This window comes from Ipomoea nil, unplaced genomic scaffold (genome assembly GCF_001879475.1).
Source record: "Ipomoea nil cultivar Tokyo-kokei standard unplaced genomic scaffold, Asagao_1.1 scaffold2921, whole genome shotgun sequence".
Lineage (NCBI taxonomy): Eukaryota > Viridiplantae > Streptophyta > Magnoliopsida > Solanales > Convolvulaceae > Ipomoea > Ipomoea nil.
The window spans coordinates 1744668-1766100 of record NW_017619349.1 but is presented as its reverse complement, the minus strand read 5'-3'; the positions used below and the strand labels follow the sequence as shown (position 1 = coordinate 1766100).

Below are 21433 nucleotides of genomic sequence, written 5' to 3'. Positions count from 1 at the left end.
AACTCGCACAATCAGCCACCAATCAGACCCTGACCTTCATGCGCGCATAACCTGCCCCTAGATCCACTGCAAAGGTATATTGCAACACGCACAATCAGCCCACTGATCAGACCCTAATCTTCATGCACGCACGGGAGATCCAACCCACAGTTCCACACATTCCATCATCAGCTTTTTTCTCATTCATGTTTCCTATGGGATTCGAACCTCCATACTACCGCCTTCAGTTATGAAATCAAGTCAATGTACATTATTTGTGCATCGAAGGTTTCATTATTTGATAATGTACTGAATAATGTACTTTCAATATTCAGACAATACTTTCAATACATGAACTAGTTTATTAAAACTGTACATTTAGTATATTAAAAATGTACATTATGTTAGTGATCTACGGTCTAAAGGTCTATGTGGAACATGCCCAAATGAGTGAAAAGAAAAAGGATAATTTTAAAAAATAAAAAAAAGGGTTGTATAGAAATAAAGAAAAAGTTTGATATGAAATGGGAAATGAAAGAAAGAAAACGCCAAAGCTGATGGCATATATTCCCCTACCTACATAACTAGGCCTATGTTTCCAGAAATAGAGTGAGAACAACATGGGACACTTTGACACCTTCCCAATTATAAAATCAACTACAGCTTCCACATTTTAAGGCAGAACACCATTAAGGATCAAACCAAGATTCCCACACACTCCCTCTCTGTTCTCTAGATATATATATACACACCAACATATACATACATACATATATGTTTCAAGCCGCGGAATACTGCAGTTGTAGCACGAATGGCTCTTCAGAAATCAAACAATAAGGATCCACGCTTGGTTTTATCCCGCGATGCGAAGCCACGGCTGAAATGGACTCCAGAACTTCACCAGAGATTCGTTGATGCCATTGCTCAGCTTGGAGGTGCAGACAGTGAGTGTAGTCTACTTATACGTTCTGCAAAACCAAGACTTATTCTTCTTCTTCATGATTCAATTCATAATAGATGACATTATCTTGCAGAGGCTACACCGAAATCATTGATGAGAGCGATGAACATTCATGGCCTTACTCTGCACCACCTCAAGAGCCATTTGCAGGTATGTTTATTTCGAACCCATAACTTCTGGCGTGGGGTTGGCTTTGATGTCAAATTGAAGCATGTTCTCTATCTCAACTAAAAGACGGAGCTAATAGTTGGACTGGAAATTTATGTTTATATATTATATATATATATATATATATATATATATATATATATATATATATATATATATATATATATATATATATATATATATATATATATATATATATATATATGCTCAACAAACTTAAGCTCAAGTTTTGTTTATCTCTATTCTTCTATGACACAAGTATGAATTGATGAATGGTCCATGCTGCAGAAATTTCGGCTGGGGAAAAGTCAGCAATTGCAGCCATACCAAGATGACAAGCAGGGAGGTAATTAATATGTGGGGTGCATTTTTGTTGAGCATATGAAATATATAAACACAAATGTGCAATTCAACTATCAGCGTAGACTATTAGTTGAAATGGAACACAAGCTTCAATTTGATATCAGAGTTGATCCCATGCAAGAGTTAGGGTGACTATAGTACACATATTGCTTGGAGCCTCTGAGGAGGCGTGTTGAGCATAAAAAATATATAAACAGAAATGTGCAATCCAACTGCCAACTTAGGCTTTCAATTGAGATGGAGCACACGTTTCAATTTTAGTTTATTTCTAACCTTGAAAGGAGATGAAACTGGCAGGCAATGGACTTAACTGAAAAGATTTTGATGCAGATCACAGAGAATCTCCGAGTCATTTACCTGCTGCAGATAGGTGTGATGAAGCCGAGGGGCAGATGAATGAGTAATACCTGATAAAATTAGCTTCATAACGTTTTCTTAGAATGGATTTGGAACTAGATAGAATTCAGACTTGTTTCTTCTCTTTCAGAAACACGCAGATAGCTCGGGCTTTGCAAATGCAAATGGAGGTGCAGAGGAAACTACATGAACAAATTGAGGTAAGTTCCTTAGCAATCTTTAATACGGAGTAATAATCAAATATTTCGTTAGAATCAAGCACTTACCACTACGTCAAAAGTTACAGCTCGTACCGAAAACGCAACTTTATTTCCTTATACCATGCTGGACTTAGCCTTTCACCGGCCTCCGTCCAACGATCTCCCAGCCACCTGGTGTTGAACTTGGCCCTTCACCGGCCTCCGCCCAACAATTCCCCCGACACCTGTCAGCTTTAAGTCCTTAACTACCCTGTCTTTGATCGTACCGCTGCGTCAAAATAACGCAACTTTATTTCCTTATACCATGTTGGACTTAGCCTTTCACCGGCCTCCGTTCAACAATCTCCTAGCCACCTGGTGTTGGACTTGGCCCTTCACCAGCCTCCGCCTAACAATTCCCTCAACACCTGTCAGCCTTAACTGTCTTGTCTTTGATACCACTTGTTAGGGTCTAGATTTGGCCCTTCACCGGCCTCTGCCCAACATATTAGCATTGATATTTATGTAAATACTAAATTAACATCTCTCTATCAGGTGCAAAGACATCTCCAACTGAGAATTGAAGCCCAGGGAAAGTATCTCCAATCTGTTATGAAAAAGGCACAGGAAACACTTGCAGGGTACGGTTCTTGTACAGGAGTGGAGCTTGGTGCAAAAGCCGAACTTTCTAAATTAGTGTCAATGGCGGAAATGGGGGGGTGCCTGCAGAGTTCTTCAATGTCAGTACTGACTGAAAAGGAAGGTTCAGTAACAAAAGAAACCGAGAATAAACACATGAGAAGCAGCTCACCCTCATCATCTGAGAGCTCGGGAAGGATGGAACGTTCTCGAGCAAAGCAAGAAGCAGAAGACGATAGCAACAAGTCGAGGGGGGAGGATTCCATCGAACTCTCACTGATGGAAATGCATCCAACCCATAATGCATCAAATGATCAAGCAAGAAGTGGAAGGAAAAGAAGCCAAAGCACCAGCATCCCTGATAATACCTGTGTCCAAAAACCATCTGATAAAATATTCAAAGCCAGCAGCACATATGATGAACACAAGTTGAAAAAGTATGGATTCTTGGAGAATCTGGATTTGAATGCCAAGTGCCTTAGTGACTTTGATACAGGCCCTAAAGTTATTGACTTGAACAGCAATGGAGTGGAGCAATTTAATGGGTATAGCTAGTGCATGCAAACTTTAATGCAGATGCTCAGTTCACTTGATTTTGATATTATAAAGTCACTGGTGTACAGCTATAATGTTGTTTATACAAACTATATATATATATATATATATATATATCATGATTTGTGAATGAATAGCCAAAGATCTTTTCTGGGTATATAGACACTCAAGCCAAGATCCTAATTCCACCGCAAAAGCTAGCTCATAAGTAGCAAGGTTTGCCCATAATTTAAGTACCACTTCACAATTTCTTGTAGAGTCAATGTCATCTGGGATCCTCTAAGTATAATAGTTTTGCCAAGTTCAATCTTAAACTTTCAAATTAATCATTCACCCAAATTTTAGAACTAAAAGTGACAAATCAGTGTACACAACAAATCACAGTTGACATTATCTTCCATATTTTATTGGATATATGATTGTAGAAGGTCCACCTCAACTTATATAATAGAATGGTGGGGCAACCACTTGATTAAGCTGTCCTCCTATTTTGAAAATAACAAATAGCTTTGATTGCACCAAAGAAAAAAATCTTTGGAAGAAATATGGAAAGATCAAAACTTTATTTCTAAATCCACAGAACAAAAAACATTAAGTATTATACAACAGCTTTGGCTCTATACACATGTTCAACTTAAAATTTTTTAAGAAAAAAAATTCTTACAAAAATTCTCTTTATGTCTCCATTTCATCATCAAGAGCAGCTGAATTGGAAGCAATATGCTGAGTTTGAGTTGTTTCCTCAGTTCTCCTATCACTGCCAAACGAAAAGCTCACCCAAATCTCTCTCCTCTGTCTATTGGGATTCTTCTTGTTCAAATCATCACCATTTTGGGTTGGCATTTTGAACCTACAAACTGGGCAAGACCCATGAATCTCCAGCCACTTATCAATACACTTGTGGTGAAATATATGCTTACAAGGCATTTCTTTAGCTAATCCACCCAAACCCCACATTTCCAAGCAAATCGCACATTCATTGCTCTCTTCACCCTCGCCAATCTCCACACTCGGCAAGGACAAAATAGAGGATTTTGAAGCCGGTGGGTGCCCATTATCTTTACTAACCAAGTCTTGCAGCAGAGATTCCAAGCTCGAGGAGGAAGATGAGCCGCCGCCGGCTTCTATGACCACCATGCCTTGCGTCACCGGGTTTATGAGGACGATCCGGTCACGCGCGATGGAAGATCCTCCGGTCTCCTGATCTGGGTCCGAGGAATTTTGGACTGGGTTAGGGTTAGGGTTAGGGTTTGGGATGCCGAAAAAGGAAGGGAGTAACTGAGAGAGGTCTCTGTTTCTGGAAAGGGTATGCTCTGTTTGGGAATCCATTATGGAAGGAGAGAGGTTTAGAGATGAAGAGAGTGAAATGGAGACTGGAAGGGAGATTTATGGAGAAGATGATGGATGGATGGCCCACAGGAAGGATTGGAAGAATCTGGAAAAAATGGACCAATGTGCGCTGGGTGTATTTATTTGTTCAGATTTATCCGTAGTGGCAATCTTTTTCAGGTGGGCGATATTTTATTGAGCTCGGATCTGGTGAAGGCTTTAGAATTAGATGGATTGAAAAGTCAATTTTTAAGGGGTGGATTTTATAGAATTTTTTAAGGGAATAAGGTTCAAATTAGTCACTAAATGTAATCTGACAATGTAATTAAGTCATTGAACGAAAAAAAAGTGCAATTAAGTCACTGAACACTCCAAATGTATGCAATTTCACCTGATAGCATGTTAGCATCAATTTTAACGGGTTACCTGCTTACGTGGCAGTTGAGTTGACATTTTTAAATAATTTTTAATAAATTTTTTTTAAAATTTTTAAAAAACAATGGTAAGTAAGTAAAATTTAAAATTTATTATTAAAACTTATTTTAAAAAATTAAAATTAATTATTAAATTTACTTTAAAAATTATTAAAAATTATTAAAAATGCCAACTTAGCTGCCACGTAAGTAAGTAACCTGCTAAAATTGATGGTAACCTGCTATCCGGTAAAATTGCATACATTTGGAGTGTTCAGTGGTCTAATTGCACGTTTTTGGTGTGTTTAGTGGCCTAATTGCACTTTTTTTTTTCGTTCAGTGGCCTAATTGCATTTTCAGGTTACGTTCAGTGACCAATTTGAACCTTATTCCATTTTTTAAAGAGTAATATAAGATCATACATAACCAAATAACAATATTGGTAATTATTCCAATTTCACCTTAGTATCAAATATATAATATACTTTCACCAAAACTCATTACCATTACCAAGTATTTGATGTCCATTCTTATTTTAATTCCTATGTGCGAACCAAACACACTGATCCGGACCACCTCATGATTTACACTAAAAAAAAATTATATATGGCTTCATTTTTCTTGAATAACTAAATATTGTAAAAGGACTACCAAAAGCCCTTTTTTAGTTTTCAAATGACCACTTAGTCAAAATGTCAAGTTTAGTTTTATAATTTTAGGTTGATTTCATCTTAGACATGTTTCAATAAATACAAAATTTTACTAAATGTGTTATTATTTTTTTAAAAAATTAATGACTGTTTTGGTCCCTCAACTATGCTGCCGTAATTATTAAATTGGTCATCAACTATTAATTTTGTCAAATTAAATCCTCAAATATTGATTTTATAATCGATTTAGTTTTCCGTAATTACCAAATTGGATAGTGTTGGAAATCTCGTTGGTAAAACTCAAATAATAACCTTAAAACCTTATTTGCTACCTCTCACAAGTGCTAGGAGCCGACGAACTAGAGCAACGAGATGAATACAATTAGACTAAGAAAGGAGTAGAAACAGAGATTTTGGAGCTGATTTCTTGTGTGTTGGAAAAATGCTTTCTGGTTGAAGGAAGCAACCTTAAAGACAAGGTTCGTTGATGCCCAATGTTGGGACAAGCCTTATCCAATCTTTGTGATTTGATTTGCACCCTTTTGCTCGTGAGAGAACCTCTATATTATACAATTTAATAAGTTTTAAAAGAGCTCTTGTATAAATAGTGGTGCAAATCCACTTCCCAAACCAATGTGGGACAAAAGCTTTACTTTTCCCTTCATTTTTCAACTCAAATGGGTCTACTTTGAGAATCAATATCTCATTCACCCATTATCCGTTTTGAGTATATAATATATCAATCTCTTTGTCTCACTATGAAGATCCCAAATCCACTTTGATCCGAACCAAATCGAAAGTGGAACCCACTGATAATTGTACCACAAAATAGCCACTTAACATGTCATTTTAAGCTATTTTTTCCAACAGATAGACCAGATTAGACATCACTTTTACATGATAATATATTCTCACATGCATGAAGCATCATCTATAAATGTGTGTGTGCACCCGCCAATTGTTATATCGTGCACCAATGCGCCCTAAAATTTCCATGTTTCGTAAGTGCACAATTGTATAGTAGAATATATATAAACTTTTAATATAATACACATAATTTTAACATAATACATAATACATATTAACTCTTAACATAATACACATACACTCTTAAGGCGCACAATACATTGTGCACCTTGATACACGATATAATTTGCTGTGTGCTCGCATATGTAATTGTTCGCAAATTACGCTGTGGACTCGTATCCACAATGCATTGTGGACACGAGTCCAAAACGATGTCGTTTTCAGGGAAAACGCGGCATTCCAGTTAAAAAAAAAATTAATTTTGTCTCGCCGTTAACGGCGCTATTCGTTTGTGGCATTATGAATGTACAGTTATGGAATTATGAATGTAAGTTATAGAATTATGAACACATAGCTCTAACATTATGAACATATAGTGATAAAATTATGAACATAGAACTTCAAAAATTATGAATGTACAGTTATGGAATTATGAATGTACAGTTATAGAATTATGAATGTACAGTTATGGAATTATGAATGTACAATTATGAAATTATGAACACAGAACTGAGAACTCTGACACTATGAACTTACAATATGAACATATAGTGATAAAATTATGAACATAGAGCTCTAAAATTGTGAACATAGAGCTTCGAAAATTATGAATTTACAGTTATTGAATTATGAATGTACCGTTACGGAATTATGAATGTACAGTTACGGAAGTATGAATGTACAGTTATGAAATTATAAACACAGAGCTCTGACATTATGAACTTACACTTATGAACATATAGTGATAAAATTATGAACATATATTTCTATAACAAAGCGATCTGAATTTTTTTTTTTTTAAAGTGAAAGATAACGATGCCACTAACGACACCGTTACCGTGTCCACAATCCATGCTGGACATGGGTCCATATCATAACAATTGGTAATTGATGCCCAAAGATCAATTATTTGGGCTACGATTAATTGGGATAATCTTGGTCCATTAGGGATAAATGGTTTAACCTCATGGCTATATAAATAATGTCATATAGCATTATTATTATCTAAAAACATAATAAATATCAATCAAAGTTATATTCCTCATTTATGTTCATATTTTTAATGCTAATCATTTTGTACATTGTGCTTTTAGGGTTGTACTATATAATTTTTTGGACAAAAATACCCCGTCGTTATAACTTTCGTTATCTTTTCCATTATTGTTACCATGCACATATATCCAACATATAATTTCTTATATTCTTTAATGATAATAATATTTGTAGACATTATATATTGGATTATTATAATAAATAAATTTGATTTCATATAGATTTTAATTAGTAGGGATTTGTTAGTTATTTTAAAAATATAAATATTGGGCATGCATAGGCAGTGGCGGACCCAGAAAACTTGTTCAGTAGGGGCGAAACGCATTAAAACAAAAGAGATAGTTTGATAAAAAAAAACACTTAAAGTATAGAATAAATATTGTTGGATATGGACGAAAAATAAAACACATCAAAACTTTATAAAAAATATTCATAACAAAATATGAAACATAATTAATTTGATAAAATAATTCGAATAAAAAATACATTATAAACACATCTCATTATTAATATAAAAGAAAGTTATATATATGTGTGTGTAAATCTCACAATTAATTATTACGAAGTATTTAAAAGTCATATATATATATATATATATATATATATATATATATATATATATATATATCATAAACACTTTACCACCTAAGTAATATAGAATAAACCTACACACACTGAGGATTCAAACCCTAACCACTTACAAAGACAAAACACACACTTTGCCACTTAATCTAGTAATCTTTTGTTAACTTTTATCTATTTTATTTTATTATACTTATACTAAAACTTGTACTATATATATACATATATACATACAAGGGTTATATATAGGGTGGGAGTGGGGTGAGGGGGCAGCTGTCCCCACTGTCCCAATGTTGGATTCGTCCCTGGACATAGGTTTTTGCGTATCGCGCATATAAAGAACTAGTATTATAATAAGTCTATTTAGATTTAAATTAGAGTAACCTTGCAGAAAACCTAGGGTAAATTCTCTAAACTTGCTAATATAGGTAATTATAATATTTTTTATTTTTGAAATTGTGTGGATACTGTAGAGGCATGTATGGGTGGTGTTGCTACATGCCCGACACATATCATCTCAATTCAAACTTTTGCTGCAAATTAAATTCTTTGTCAATATCAATATCATCAAAGAGCTCTACATCAAATGAGAATTTGAAGAGCATGCTGAACTTTTAAGAAATATGGAGCTTACATAGAAAAGAGAAGTGTAGGTGGGAGAAATTTGAATTGCTCCCGTAAAAAGTTGGGATAATTCAGAATTTGTGGGACCCACCACAATTTATACTAATGGTGACAGCCACACATGGCTGTCACCATTGCGCCTAGCGGGCGCGTCAGGCGCACCTGACAATCATAAAGTATTATTATTTTTTATTTTAAAATTCAATTTTTTTTTTCTTTTTTTCTCTTCCCTCACATCTTTCCTTTCCTAATCATTCTTACATTTTCCCCCTAATATCCCCAACTGATATGGATGCTCTAATTGGCATCCTTTTGTGAGCCCGTGAGAGGTGAGAGAGGAGGGAGAGAGAAGAAGAAAAAAAAGAAAGAAAGAAAAAAAGTATTATGACGACAAAAAAAAAAAAAAGAAAAAAAAAAGAAGAAGAGAGAATATGCTTAACGCGCCAGCTGACGTGTGAACTGCACCACCTTGTTGAGCGCTATTGTGCACAAAACACGTAATTTCTCTCATTCTCTCTCTTTTGCAGTCCACAAAAAATCCTTAACTTGCATAGATCAAAATGTTTTCTCTGTCATTTTTTTCTATTATTCACCTCATATTAGACTCCACTATCGCTGTTAATGCTCAGAAAGATCCTAAAAATTACGTTGGTGGGTTGATTAGTTTGTTTTTATGGAGAGGTGTAACTAAAATAAGGAATGTTTTTTTTTTTCTAACTTTAAAGTAAAGTGATAGTTGAGTTGCATATGATATTCAATATTAAGTTGCAACATTGGCTCCTATTTTTCACACGTGTTGTCCTGCCTTGTGTCTTTTATCTTTTTTTTTTTTATTTTTTTGTTTATTTATTGTCACATGGGTCACTAACTATGAATATTATCTGTCTTTGTTGGAAAAATGTCCAAAGATAATATAATGTGTGAATTAGATTTCTTGTACACGCATAAAAATTAAAGTTTAACTAATTGATTGATTGCGCGACTTGCAATTTATCTCTATAGTAACTTTATAAAATAGATTCTATTTTTTTTTTGGGTAGGGATATAAAATAGATTCTATGAGTTTAAGATTAATCAAATAAAATTTAAATTACCTAAGAACATCTCCATCAGTGGTTTTTGCTTAATTTTTTTTAGAGGAGATTATGCCTACGTGGAAGAGAAAGAGAGTGTTGGAGAGAGGAGATGGAGATTCTTGCAGGGAGAGTGGGTTTTCGTCTTCAAACGTGGAGCTCGTGTGGAGAGAGAAAATGAAAAGCCGATCTCCTTTAATGTTCGTCCAGCGCATGCTTCGCGCCTAGAGGGCGCGTGTAGTCGTGTAAAATATTTGTTTTTAAATTTTTTTGCCTGACAATTGTTTTTTTTTTTTTTAATATCATATGAACATCAGAAAAAGTGTTAACATCAAGAAATTATAAAAGAGAGTAGGAGTTGAGAGTAAAAAATAGAGTTCATATAGTATTTTCCATATTAATACTCCGTAATAGAGATCCTCGTTAGGCGCGCCAACGAGGAAAAAGATAAAGCCTATCTGGCTTTGATAAAATATTAAAATGTATTCCCCTTTCCAGTTTTAAAATTGGATTTTCGAGATACGAAAATCTTCATTGAAATGAGCAATTCAGATGCCAGGCTTGGCGAACATTAAAAAACATAAATAAAAATTTTGGCAGATTAATACTCCGTATTTATTTTTGTTTTTCCACAAGTCATTATTTCCATTGAGACAAGATCACAGACTGGCGAAGATTCTACTAGATCACTATTTAGAGTATCTTCATCAGTTGAGGTTTTTTTTCAATTTTTTTTAGGTCCTAACATTCACCTCATCATTCAGTATCTAAGTCCATTAGTGTCTTGTGACAATTTAAACAAGGTTTACTATATAAATGAAGGATGAATGTTGGATGTTTATGTAGTAAATGGTTGAATTTATATGTTTAGACATGTCACTGGAAACATAAATAATATTTTGGTGTTGTGGAATTAAAAATAGTATTTTATACTTGATAGAAACTTTATTACTTGTTGATAAAAATTGTTCGTTATTTGGGACAATTAGTAGTTTGGGTATCCCCTTCCTTTATAATATATAAAAAAATGTTCGTTATTTGGTTATGTATTAAGAAGAATTAATCTTCACTTTTATGGTTTATACTTCTGAAGTTCAATTCTTTTGGGATTGATTTAGTTTTAATATCTAACTAATAATTCACCTGCGCGATGCACAGGAAAAATTATGTTATTATAAATATAATAAAAATAGAAAATTTAAAATATTTTAAATTATTTAATATAATAAATATTTTTGAGCTTCCATTGGTTAAGTATTTATTATTTTTATAAAATACAAAATTAAAATTAAAATTAAAATTAAAATTTTGTATGGTTAATATAATATCTAATTATGTGCATACTCAAATAAACTTATAGAGAGAATTTACATAATTACATTAATTTATTCTTAATTATATTTCATCTATATTATAATTTTCACAATACGAATAATAACTAAGATAATTACATTTGGAAAGCAAATTTTAAATTTTGTATGAGTAAATTTAAACTCTAATTGAACACATTTTTTTATATGATTATATAATATATAGCTATTTTATTTTTCAAAAGCTCATTTTTTATATGGTTATATAATATATAGCTATTTTATTTTTCAAATGTTGTGTTTTTTTTTTTTTTTTTTTTTTTTTTTTTTTTAATAATAAAGGATGTTGTGGCATTAATTGTAACATTAATTTCTTCCCAAATCATATAGCTTTATTATAATTAAGATGTTCCTAGGAAAGTTTGTGAAGCTTGGGAATCAAATTAAAAGATCAGATTTGCCAAAGATCTTGTGATTAAGCGACATAAAATGACTCTATCAAATGGGAGATCATGAGTTCGAGTCTTAATGAAGGTAGTATTGATTCGTTGGGCTTCAATAGGTTAAAAAGTATATATGAACACATACTAGAAAATCTTTCCAACGAGTAAATCTTGGAGTATCGGTGATAGCATCAAGGATGCAATGAGAGTGCGCAGTGAACAAAAGTCTAGTCTCTTTTAATAAGTTGAGTCATTGCATCAAGGATGCAATGAGAGTGCGCAGTGAACAAAAGTCTAGTCTCTTTTAATAAGTTGAGTCATTATGATTTACCCCTCCACAAACTATCAGGTCGGGATGTGAGGGCGTTTGGGTGGACGATTTAACCTTTTTGTCACAAGGATGCATGGAGATTGGAGAGTAACCTACCAAGGAATCCTCTTAAATGCATAGCCAGTGGAAATATTAAATATATCTTTACAAGGGTGGGTTCAAAGGGACCTAGCTACCTATTCCTCGCATGGATCTTCCATTGAACATTGTTGCATCTTTTTACAGACCCAAAAATCAATTTTATTAATGTGAGGGATTGTTGAAAAATTAGCGTAAATAACACTTAAAGTGGTAATTTTGATGTTACATTTTGAGTGGGGTCCACTCTCTATTTTGGCTAGATCAATATGAATTTGAATTCTCATAGTTGAGAGGTTTAACTTGATATGTTAACACTCAAAATCGATTATGAGTAAATAAGAAATTGATTCTCAAAATGTACTTATAAAGTTAGAAAAAAATAGAGTTTTAAAAGACTTTAAATTAAAGTAGCATTTGTCCACATTTAAAAATATATATATATGAGTTTGCACTGACATATATAAATTTAAACTTTTTAAAGAGTTTGAAACGTATTGTTAAGAGACATGCATTCTCTTATGCAATGGGGAGTGGGCAAATCAAAATTCAAAAAAAAAAAAATAAAAAAATCATTCACTCCTAACCCCAATCCCACTTGGTTCTTGTTACAATTTACCTCATAAACATTACATTTTTATGTAGACTCGACCCGTCTCACTTAGAAGAGTTACCTACCCAATTATATATAAACATGCAAAATAGTAAACAATCAAAATTAATTTTAAAACGTTCACATGTTCCATGCCATAACAAACTTGATTAAAATACAGTCATCCTCCTCATATATATAAACCAAAGCCATCCCATCACTGCAAACCTCACACCATTATTGTCCTCTAAAGTAGAGAACAGATCAGATCAGAGAGTGGGGAAAACATGAAGTCCATCTTAATCGGCCTTGTCATCTTACAATGCACAATATCTATATACGCTGCGCACAGTCAAAGCTTTTTGTACTACGCAGAACAAGTAGTGGAGGAAGAAGAACCTTTTGTGACTGCATTTGCAGAAGATGATGCTGCTGCAGATCATAATTCCGATCTATTCTACTACTACGTTGAACAGGTATTTTCTCCAACAATTCTTTGAATGTTGGATCTTTAGCTTAATTTATTATTATTATTATTTTTTGAGTAACGAGAGAAACCCGCAGTTACTATTCGAGGATGTGCACTGGGTCAAGTTTGTCTGCACTAACTTAGTTCACTAGTTCAGTAGATAGTATTTGGAAGGAGAGACCAAGGTTTGAACCTCGACAGCGGCAGTGTGGGATTATGCCCAAAGTGAGCCGATTCCTTGTGCACATCGACATTTGACCATGTTTGCGGAGGCATTTAGTCACTGTAATTTACATCCTCCCAAATACTCTGTCCGGTCGGGATATGGGGGTCTTGGGGTTGGGAATTCAATCTTTTGAGAGAAACAAAAGATTACAAAAAAAAAAAAAAATCAAACTAAATTGCTCATAACTGATCGACTTAAACCAAGAATGAGATTTAAACTCATAATCTTGTAGTTACAAGTTTGTATCCTTAAATTCAATTTTGATTCAGTTAATGTTGTTGGTCAGTGGCCAGGATCCTATTGCGACACCAAGAAAGGGTGTTGTTACCCATCCACAGGGAAACCTGCGACAAACTTCAGCATACATGGACTCTGGCCTACATGGTTGAATGGCAGTTGGCCAGAGAACTGCAATCCCAATAGTCTCTATGATGAGTCCAAGGTACCTACCACACCAAATTACTCCCCGTCCCATTTTATGTGTTAAAAAAAAATTGTATGTAATCATTTTATAGATTCTTATTAATGAATCGAATCAAGATGAAAAATAATATTTATACTGAAAAATGTAATACTAATCATGAATAAAATGTTTATTACTTATATGAGTAAATGTAATATTTTTGAAGAAAAATATACCGAGTAATACTTTTACCTTTTGATTTAAAAGTATTATATTTTTCTTCGAATTTTACATTTTTTTCTCTTAGTAACAAACACTTGCCAACATTACTTAGGGAAAATATAATACAAAAATTTAATACTTTTACATCAAAATATAAAAACATTACATTTTCTCTAAGAAACATTTTATTCCTGCTTAGTATTATATTTTTTAGTATAAGTATTACATTTTCATATTGACATGTCTCACATATAAAGATCTATGAGATGGTCTCACACAAGTGTGACCCTTATGTGTCTAATTTGATTAACGTCAATGATGCTTGATTAAAGTTATATTTAATTTAATATTTCATAAAGTATTACTCCATCTATCTCATTTTATCTATCCTATTTACTATTCTTTATCAAACCAACTCTTTTTTCTTTGCTTGTTTTTATTAGTATTTATTTATAATTTTTAAAAATGATTTGTTGTGTTTAATAGTACTTTTAATGTAGTTTCTAAATATATAAATTTCACATGCAAATTCTAAACTTAATATTATAAAAAATTAAATTGTAATTAACCTCAATCAAGCCTCGTTAACCGAACCCGACATATAAAATGAGACGGAAGAAGTCATATTTAAATTTAATACATTAAAATACTATTAAACACATTACAAATATTTAAATTTAAAACTAATAAAAAATAATAAAGAAAATAGGCAAAGATGGAAGAATAAGTTGATTTGACTAATGAGACAAATGGGACAAATAGAGTTCTTTTCATCCTTATATTTGAGTTAACTCGATTTTTTACCACAATTTTGGATCTAATTTTGTCTTTTGTCTTTTTTTTTTTTTTTTTTTTAAATTTAGTTAAGCGATCAATATAATATTGTTTTAAAATATAAAAAATTAGTACAATAATTAAGCGTGAAAATGTACGAAAATAGAAATTTTATAATATTGTGAGTTAGCATGTCAAGTCGAATACTTTGTGAAGTTATATTTATATTTTGTGATAATTGACAAATGTATAAGGAAATTAGAGAATAAACTCTGTAAAGTACAAAATATATTTTGAAATGTACATCTATGACATTATAAAATTTTCTCAATAAACATACACCAGTTACATATAAACAAGTTATATTTAAAAACTAACATATCAACATGTGATGTAAGATTAAACCCATGATGTATAATACTTGAAAGAATTGGGAGAATGTTACTTGGATTAAAATGTTATTATCATATCCAATCTTGTATTATAATTTTCTATGCCTTTACACAACTATCTAATAGTAAAGTCGATCGGTCAATCTACAGAAAATTATGATGATATTTACCATATCATTTATAAAACCTTTTGGACTAAATTGCAATTTTCATCCAATTAGCCTATACTACCATCAATGGCAAATTATACTCTGGACCATAAATGAATGCTCATTTTTATATTGAAAGTACATTATTCGTGTATTGAAAGTTCATTATCAAATAATAAACATTCAGTTTCAAAATGAATCTTTGTATTAAAAATATATTTTTTTTAATATATTTAAATGAGTTAATACCCCGAGTATAGTGATTTTGGCACGTTTAGTCTTAAAATTTCAAAATGATCACATGTGGTTCTTGGACTTTCAAATTGTTACTATCTTTGGTCCAAGTTAACCATCAATGATCCTTCAACTATCAAATTTTAACCAACCATGGTCTTTAGAAGGACCACGACTGGTCACATTTTGAAAGTTGATGCACCATGAGTGGTTAACTTGGACCACATATGGTAACAATTTGAAAGCCGATGGACCACGAGTGATCAATTTGAAAGTTTAGGACTAAACATGACTCTATATGACATTAACTCATATTAAAATTGTACCTTATGATGTTTCAAAACAAAATTGTATCTTATGTTAGTAGTCCACCTTACTGAATTTGATGGGACTAGTTGAAATTAAATGTTGTTGTAGATATCATATTTGATTGAAAGAATGCAAAGTGAATGGCCAACATTATCGTGTCCATCCAACAATGGTTCTAAGTTCTGGAAACATGAATGGGAAAAGCATGGAACATGCTCTATATTTGATCAATGTGCATACTTTGAATCAACACTTAACATCAAGGACAGAGTCAATTTCCTTCAAGCGCTTGAGAATGCAGGTATCATAATTATTGTTATGACCAAGTAAATATCCAAAAGTAAAGATCAATCTTAAATTAATTAAGGTTTCAGATCTTATAAATCTTCTCCCAAAAGGTTGAAACTTGGCCTGACAGAACATTTGGGAGGATGTAAATCGCGATTATTCAATGGGTTAATAGACAAGGCCAAATGTCAGTGCGCACAAGGGATTTGCCCACTTTGAACATAATCCCCACATTGTTATTATCGAGTTTCAAACATTAGTCTCTTTTCTCAAATACTGCCTACTGAACCAGTGAGCTAAGCTCAGATTTTATAAATCTTCTAAGTTTTAACATTTAAACTTGTGTTAGGAATCAAGCCAGACGGGAATTTTTACGAGGTAGAAGCCATCAAAGAAGCAATAAAGGCAGGAGTTGGTGTGACACCACTGATAGAATGCAATTCAGATGCATCTAAGGTTTCCCAGCTCTACCAGATATACATTTGTGTTGATCTTAATGGGAAAGACATAATTGAATGCCCAACAACTGTCCAGAGGAATTGCAACACTACTGTGGAATTCCCTCCCTTCTAGGAGAATCCAAATCCACTTTGACTTTGATCCAGATCAGGGGTAGATCTCACTCAAAACATTGCCTCAAAATGACCATTTAAATGTAATTTTATGCAAATTTTTCAAAACAATAATCCTCCGTATGAATAAAATTGACTTTGAAAGTGGAAAAAAACAACAATAGTGTTTAACGGATAATCCTTGCATAAGATAGGTAAGTGTTTCTTTGTGAAACCTCCGTTAAACGTTGGTTGGAGCAGTATTTGAGTGAATTTATCGTTCTAAAATGATTGGCAATAGATGCAAGTTTATGTGTTCTCAAACACAAAATGCTATTAATTCCATGGAAATCTAGCCCTAAAAAGATTGATTATGACAAGCAACAAGTAAAACAAGTAATGATTAAGATGTATAACAAGAATATATAATCTTGGTTTTATGGTTTTTGGGCTATCAACGGCTGACCAACAAAACTATTAAAATAACGAGTATATGAGAATATAGAAAATATAGAAAGAATATGAGTATTGTATTACTGAATATTGCTTGTCCTCTTCCCATGTATGTGGGTTTATTTATACATATTTTTGGCTAGGAGCTCTACTAGGATTAGAAATCATAGAATATCTCATATTCATGTCCTTGTTACATAGGAATAAGGCGCCCAATCCTATTATATTATGAATAATAAACCAACTATTATTACATTATGATTAATAAGTTTAGTCGTTATTACATTATAAATAATATAATAAGTCAATACGACTAGGCCCAAGTTATTCATTCATTCTCTTGCTAGGCAGTGGGGGTCGTTATATCGTGCACCGCGGTGCATAATCGATTATGCACTGCGTGTCAGACACTACAGTGTGTCTAAACCGACACTGACTCACGTATTATTTTTATATTATCAAATGAAACTATAGTTATATCAAAATGATACTGTAGTTGTGGTGAAATGAAGCTACAGTATATATAAAATGAAGCTGAATAACATTTCACATATTTGAGTGTATATTGTACAATGAAGCTGTAATTATATTCAAATGATCATGTAGTTGTGTTTTAATGAAATTATAGTGTATATAAAATAAAATTAAATAACATTTTCACATATTTGAGTGTATAAATATTGAATGAAACTGTAGTTATATCGAAATGAAACTGTAGTTGTGTTGAACTGAAACTCCAATGTATACAAAATTAAACTGAAGAACAGAGTTATTTATTGCGAAGATTCTGTTTCTTTTCATTAAATAAAACGACGTTGTTTTGACAGTGTCGATTTAGACACACTGTAGTGTCTGACGCGCGGTGCATAATCGATTATGCACCGCGGTGCACGATATAATTTACCAGGCAGTGGGCTATGGGCCCTTGTACACCATCCATCATATAAAATGTGGAGGAGAATATACAATCGTTATGCTATAGACCCGTGTCCAGCATGCATGCTGGATACGGTAACGGTGCCGTTAGTGGCACCGTTCTCTTCCATTTTTTTTTTGTTTTTATTATTTTTTTTTTTGTTTTTAAATTTCATATCACTTTGTTATAGGAGTATATGTTCATAATTTTATCACTATATGTTCATAATTGTAAGTTCATAATGTCAGAGCTCTGTGTTCATAATTGCATAACTGTAAATTGTACATTCATAATTCTGTAACTGTACATTCATAATTCAATAACTGTAAATTCATAATTTTCGAAACTCTATGTTCACAATTTTAGAGCTCTATGTTCATAATTTTATCACTATATGTTCATAATTGTAAGTTCATAATGTCAGAGCCCTGTGTTCATAATTCCATAACTTACATTCATAATTATAATTCCATAACTGTACATTCATAATTCCATAACTGTACATTCATAATGCCACAAACGAATAGTGTCGTTAACGCCGTTAACGACAAGACAAAATCAAAAAAAAAAAAAAGAAAATTAACTGGAAGACCGCGTTTTCCCTTAAAACGATGTCCACAATGCATTGTGGACACGAGTCCACAGCATAATTTGGCAATTTGCCGAGAATATAAAATTGGTTCAGATTAGGTAAAGGTAACATGACCAAACTAGGATAAGGATCGAGCGACAAATTATATTGTGCACAACGGTGCATAATGGATTATGCACCGAGCTTCTAAACGACGTCGTTTTTTTTAATGAAACAAAATGGTACCCGTTTCGTGTTGTTCCGTACCGTTCCACAAAAAGTAATTCTGTTATTCAGTTTCATTTTGTATACGCTGCAGTTTCATTTCGATATAACTACAGTTTCATTCGATATTTATACACTCAAATATGTGAAAATGTTATTTTATTTTATTTTATATGAACTATAGTTTCATTAAAACATAACTACATTATCATTTCAATATAACTACAGTTTCATTGCACAATATATACTCAAATATGTGAAATGTTATTCAGTTTCATTTTATATACACTGCAGTTTCATTTCAATTCAATTGCAGTTTCGTTTGATAATATAAAAATAATACGTGAGGCAGTGTCGGTTACTGTAGTTTCAGTTGGTAATTAATACACTAATAAACATGCGCATTCCGTTAACTGTAAGGGCGTGCCGTCTGTGGATCACACAATATACTTGCTGGGATCGAGCTAGTAGTGTTGACTTGATGACAGATGGCATTAAGCACACTAGAGGTTCGTGAAGCAAGCAATCAGCCATTAGTCTATGCTTTACATGACCATCCATTTAGATGGTTAACCGGAATCACACTATATGATAGTTGGCATATCAGTGATCATTAGTTATAATAAAACAATGTAATGCTAATTATTTCATGTAACAAGTAACAAATATATATTAAAAAGAAAAAGGATTAAATAGTGAAACACTCATCCAGGCATATCTAAGAGCCCACCACTTATGGGCTGATTACCTAATAAAGTAATAATTCATGAACAAGCCTTACAACATACATATATATCAACTCATCACTTTATTTACACACCAAGTTTCAAGTTTTCATTCATAATTTTGAGTTCTTCCAATCTAAGACGCTCTTTAACCTGGAAAATATAGCTTGTAGCCTTGACATCCACATTCTTGTCGCCGGCACCACCATCGGGTCCATGAATGTAGCCGTCGGAGCCGCCGGAAAATGCACTCTGCACCACCTTTTTCCTTGATGATGATGAACATGGTGGTGGCACAATCTTAGCATCTTGGCCAGCCAAAGATGGAGAGAGTGGCTTGGCACTCTTATACAAAGACATAACAAAATTTGTAACCTCCATTGATATGATATGATGATATGTTATCCAAAAGAAAAAAGGAGTGAAAGCAAGCTAAGTTATGGTAATGCCTTTGAAGCAGGTGACCAATTTATAGGTAGGGATCGGAGTTCAATGATTTAATAATATTATATGGTTTCAGATAGAAATGAATCCTTTTGGATGGGTGGCTAGTGGTCCCTAGCCTGAAAGGTATGATAAATTATGTTGTAAATACAACAATATTGATTTCCTTGTAACTTGGGGAATTATTCCCTGATTTCTTTTTTTGCTTTATCATTATATATTTAATTAGAGATAGATTATTTTGAAGATTACTTTGGGAGAAGGTGTGAGTATAATACACTATATTGGGGAATTTTTATTTCCTTTGGAATGTGTTTTCTAGCACCTAATTAATTACAATAAGTCCACTCAAAGATTTTTCCCATCAAAAATAACTTAAAATTTTATTTACTAGAAACACTCTGATCCATTTGTACCTTTTTTTTTTTTTTTTTTTTTTTTTTTTTTTTTTTTAAAGGATAATTTGTATTTCCCACAATTTTTAATAAAACAAATAAGATATGATTTTTTTTTTCAAATTTACTTTTCTAAGAAGAAATGGATTAGGTATTGCCTAAAATTTTTAAAAGAAAGCAATGGTAAATTTGAAAAAGTAAAAAATTAGCTAGTGGTGTTTAAATTAAGAGAATTGTTATAAGTAATATTATTATTCATCGATGATTAGAAAAAATATCATCCAAGTGTGACAACCTTTCGTGCAGGGTTACACACTTGCTGCAGTTGTAAGTTTACAACTCATATCACTATTAAAAAAAATATTTATATTTTTTTTCTTTCCACATCAACTTGCAAAGGTCCTTCTTTCGGAATAAATTCAGCCTAATTAAGAAGACATTTATTTCCACAAAACATTTCCACCAAATATTTAGGTGGCGATACATATGGATGTGAGAGTTTGTTTGGTGAGACAATCCATATGTATTATTGTATTTTATTCCGCAGCATATTCCAAGGTTTGCTTTCACCTTCGACCGACCATCCATTTTCATGTTGAAAATTAAATTTAATTTTGTCGGTTTGAATATCGACGCTAAGTTACGTCCCAATTTTTCCCTTAATTTTAATCTGAAACGACACATTTGCTATTGAGAAAATGACACTATTTCTTCATGGATTATATACATAACTTTTTTTTCCTCTCTAAATTATTCATATATCCACATCAACTCTCTCAATTATTTTAAAAGTGACAATTTCTCTTATTCTTTTCTATTAAATGGACATTTTTACTCTTAAAAATAAAGACAAAACATGTATTTCATTTTTGAATGAACCTATTGAAACATAAAGAACCAATAACGCCTCCACTGAGGCTCAAACTCACAATCTTTCAAATGGAAGTCCAACCCAAGTACCATCAGACCACATAATCTTGGT

The 21433-nt window shown here is 32.6% G+C and overlaps 3 protein-coding genes across 4 annotated transcripts; 2 read left to right on the top strand and 1 right to left on the bottom strand.

The window, feature by feature from the left end:
- Positions 1 to 446: 446 nt before the first annotated feature.
- LOC109161097 (myb family transcription factor PHL8-like) lies at positions 447 to 3358 on the top strand. 2 transcript variants are annotated; one of them, XM_019309433.1, is made up of 6 exons: positions 447 to 923; positions 1014 to 1090; positions 1397 to 1454; positions 1802 to 1871; positions 1959 to 2028; positions 2563 to 3358. In XM_019309433.1, exons 1-6 carry the CDS (start codon positions 791 to 793, stop codon positions 3199 to 3201), a joined length of 1047 nt encoding a protein of 348 aa, XP_019164978.1. In that variant the 5' UTR covers positions 447 to 790; the 3' UTR covers positions 3202 to 3358. The 2 variants fall into 2 exon arrangements, with proteins under 2 accessions (XP_019164978.1, XP_019164979.1); XM_019309434.1 differs by having other exon boundaries at positions 823 to 923; positions 997 to 1090.
- Positions 2939 to 4644, bottom strand: LOC109161098 (E3 ubiquitin-protein ligase RING1-like). Its single transcript, XM_019309435.1, has 2 exons — positions 3863 to 4644; positions 2939 to 3014 (listed from the first exon to the last, which is right to left on the bottom strand). The coding sequence occupies exon 1, from the start codon at positions 4528 to 4530 to the stop codon at positions 3877 to 3879; it is 654 nt and encodes a 217-aa protein (XP_019164980.1). The 5' UTR covers positions 4531 to 4644; the 3' UTR covers positions 2939 to 3014; positions 3863 to 3876.
- Positions 4645 to 12943: 8299 nt separating this feature from the next.
- On the top strand, positions 12944 to 16904 carry LOC109161158 (ribonuclease 3-like). Its single transcript, XM_019309508.1, has 4 exons — positions 12944 to 13181; positions 13687 to 13842; positions 15992 to 16184; positions 16521 to 16904. Exons 1-4 carry the CDS (start codon positions 12993 to 12995, stop codon positions 16742 to 16744), a joined length of 762 nt encoding a protein of 253 aa, XP_019165053.1. The 5' UTR covers positions 12944 to 12992; the 3' UTR covers positions 16745 to 16904.
- Positions 16905 to 21433: the final 4529 nt, after the last annotated feature.

Bases quoted from the DNA above. Each gene is read 5' to 3' on its own strand.
- LOC109161097 (XM_019309433.1), top strand. From the start codon at position 791: ATGGCTCTTCAGAAATCAAACAATAAGGATCCACGCTTGGTTTTATCC. The intron at 924-1,013 runs GTGAGTGTAGTC...ATTATCTTGCAG, and splicing joins TCAGCTTGGAGGTGCAGACA to AGGCTACACCGAAATCATTG. The intron at 1,455-1,801 runs GTAATTAATATG...ATTTTGATGCAG, and splicing joins CCAAGATGACAAGCAGGGAG to ATCACAGAGAATCTCCGAGT.
- LOC109161098 (XM_019309435.1), bottom strand. From the start codon at position 4,530: ATGGATTCCCAAACAGAGCATACCCTTTCCAGAAACAGAGACCTCTCT.
- LOC109161158 (XM_019309508.1), top strand. From the start codon at position 12,993: ATGAAGTCCATCTTAATCGGCCTTGTCATCTTACAATGCACAATATCT. The intron at 13,843-15,991 runs GTACCTACCACA...ATGTTGTTGTAG, and splicing joins GTCTCTATGATGAGTCCAAG to ATATCATATTTGATTGAAAG. The intron at 16,185-16,520 runs GTATCATAATTA...AACTTGTGTTAG, and splicing joins TCAAGCGCTTGAGAATGCAG to GAATCAAGCCAGACGGGAAT.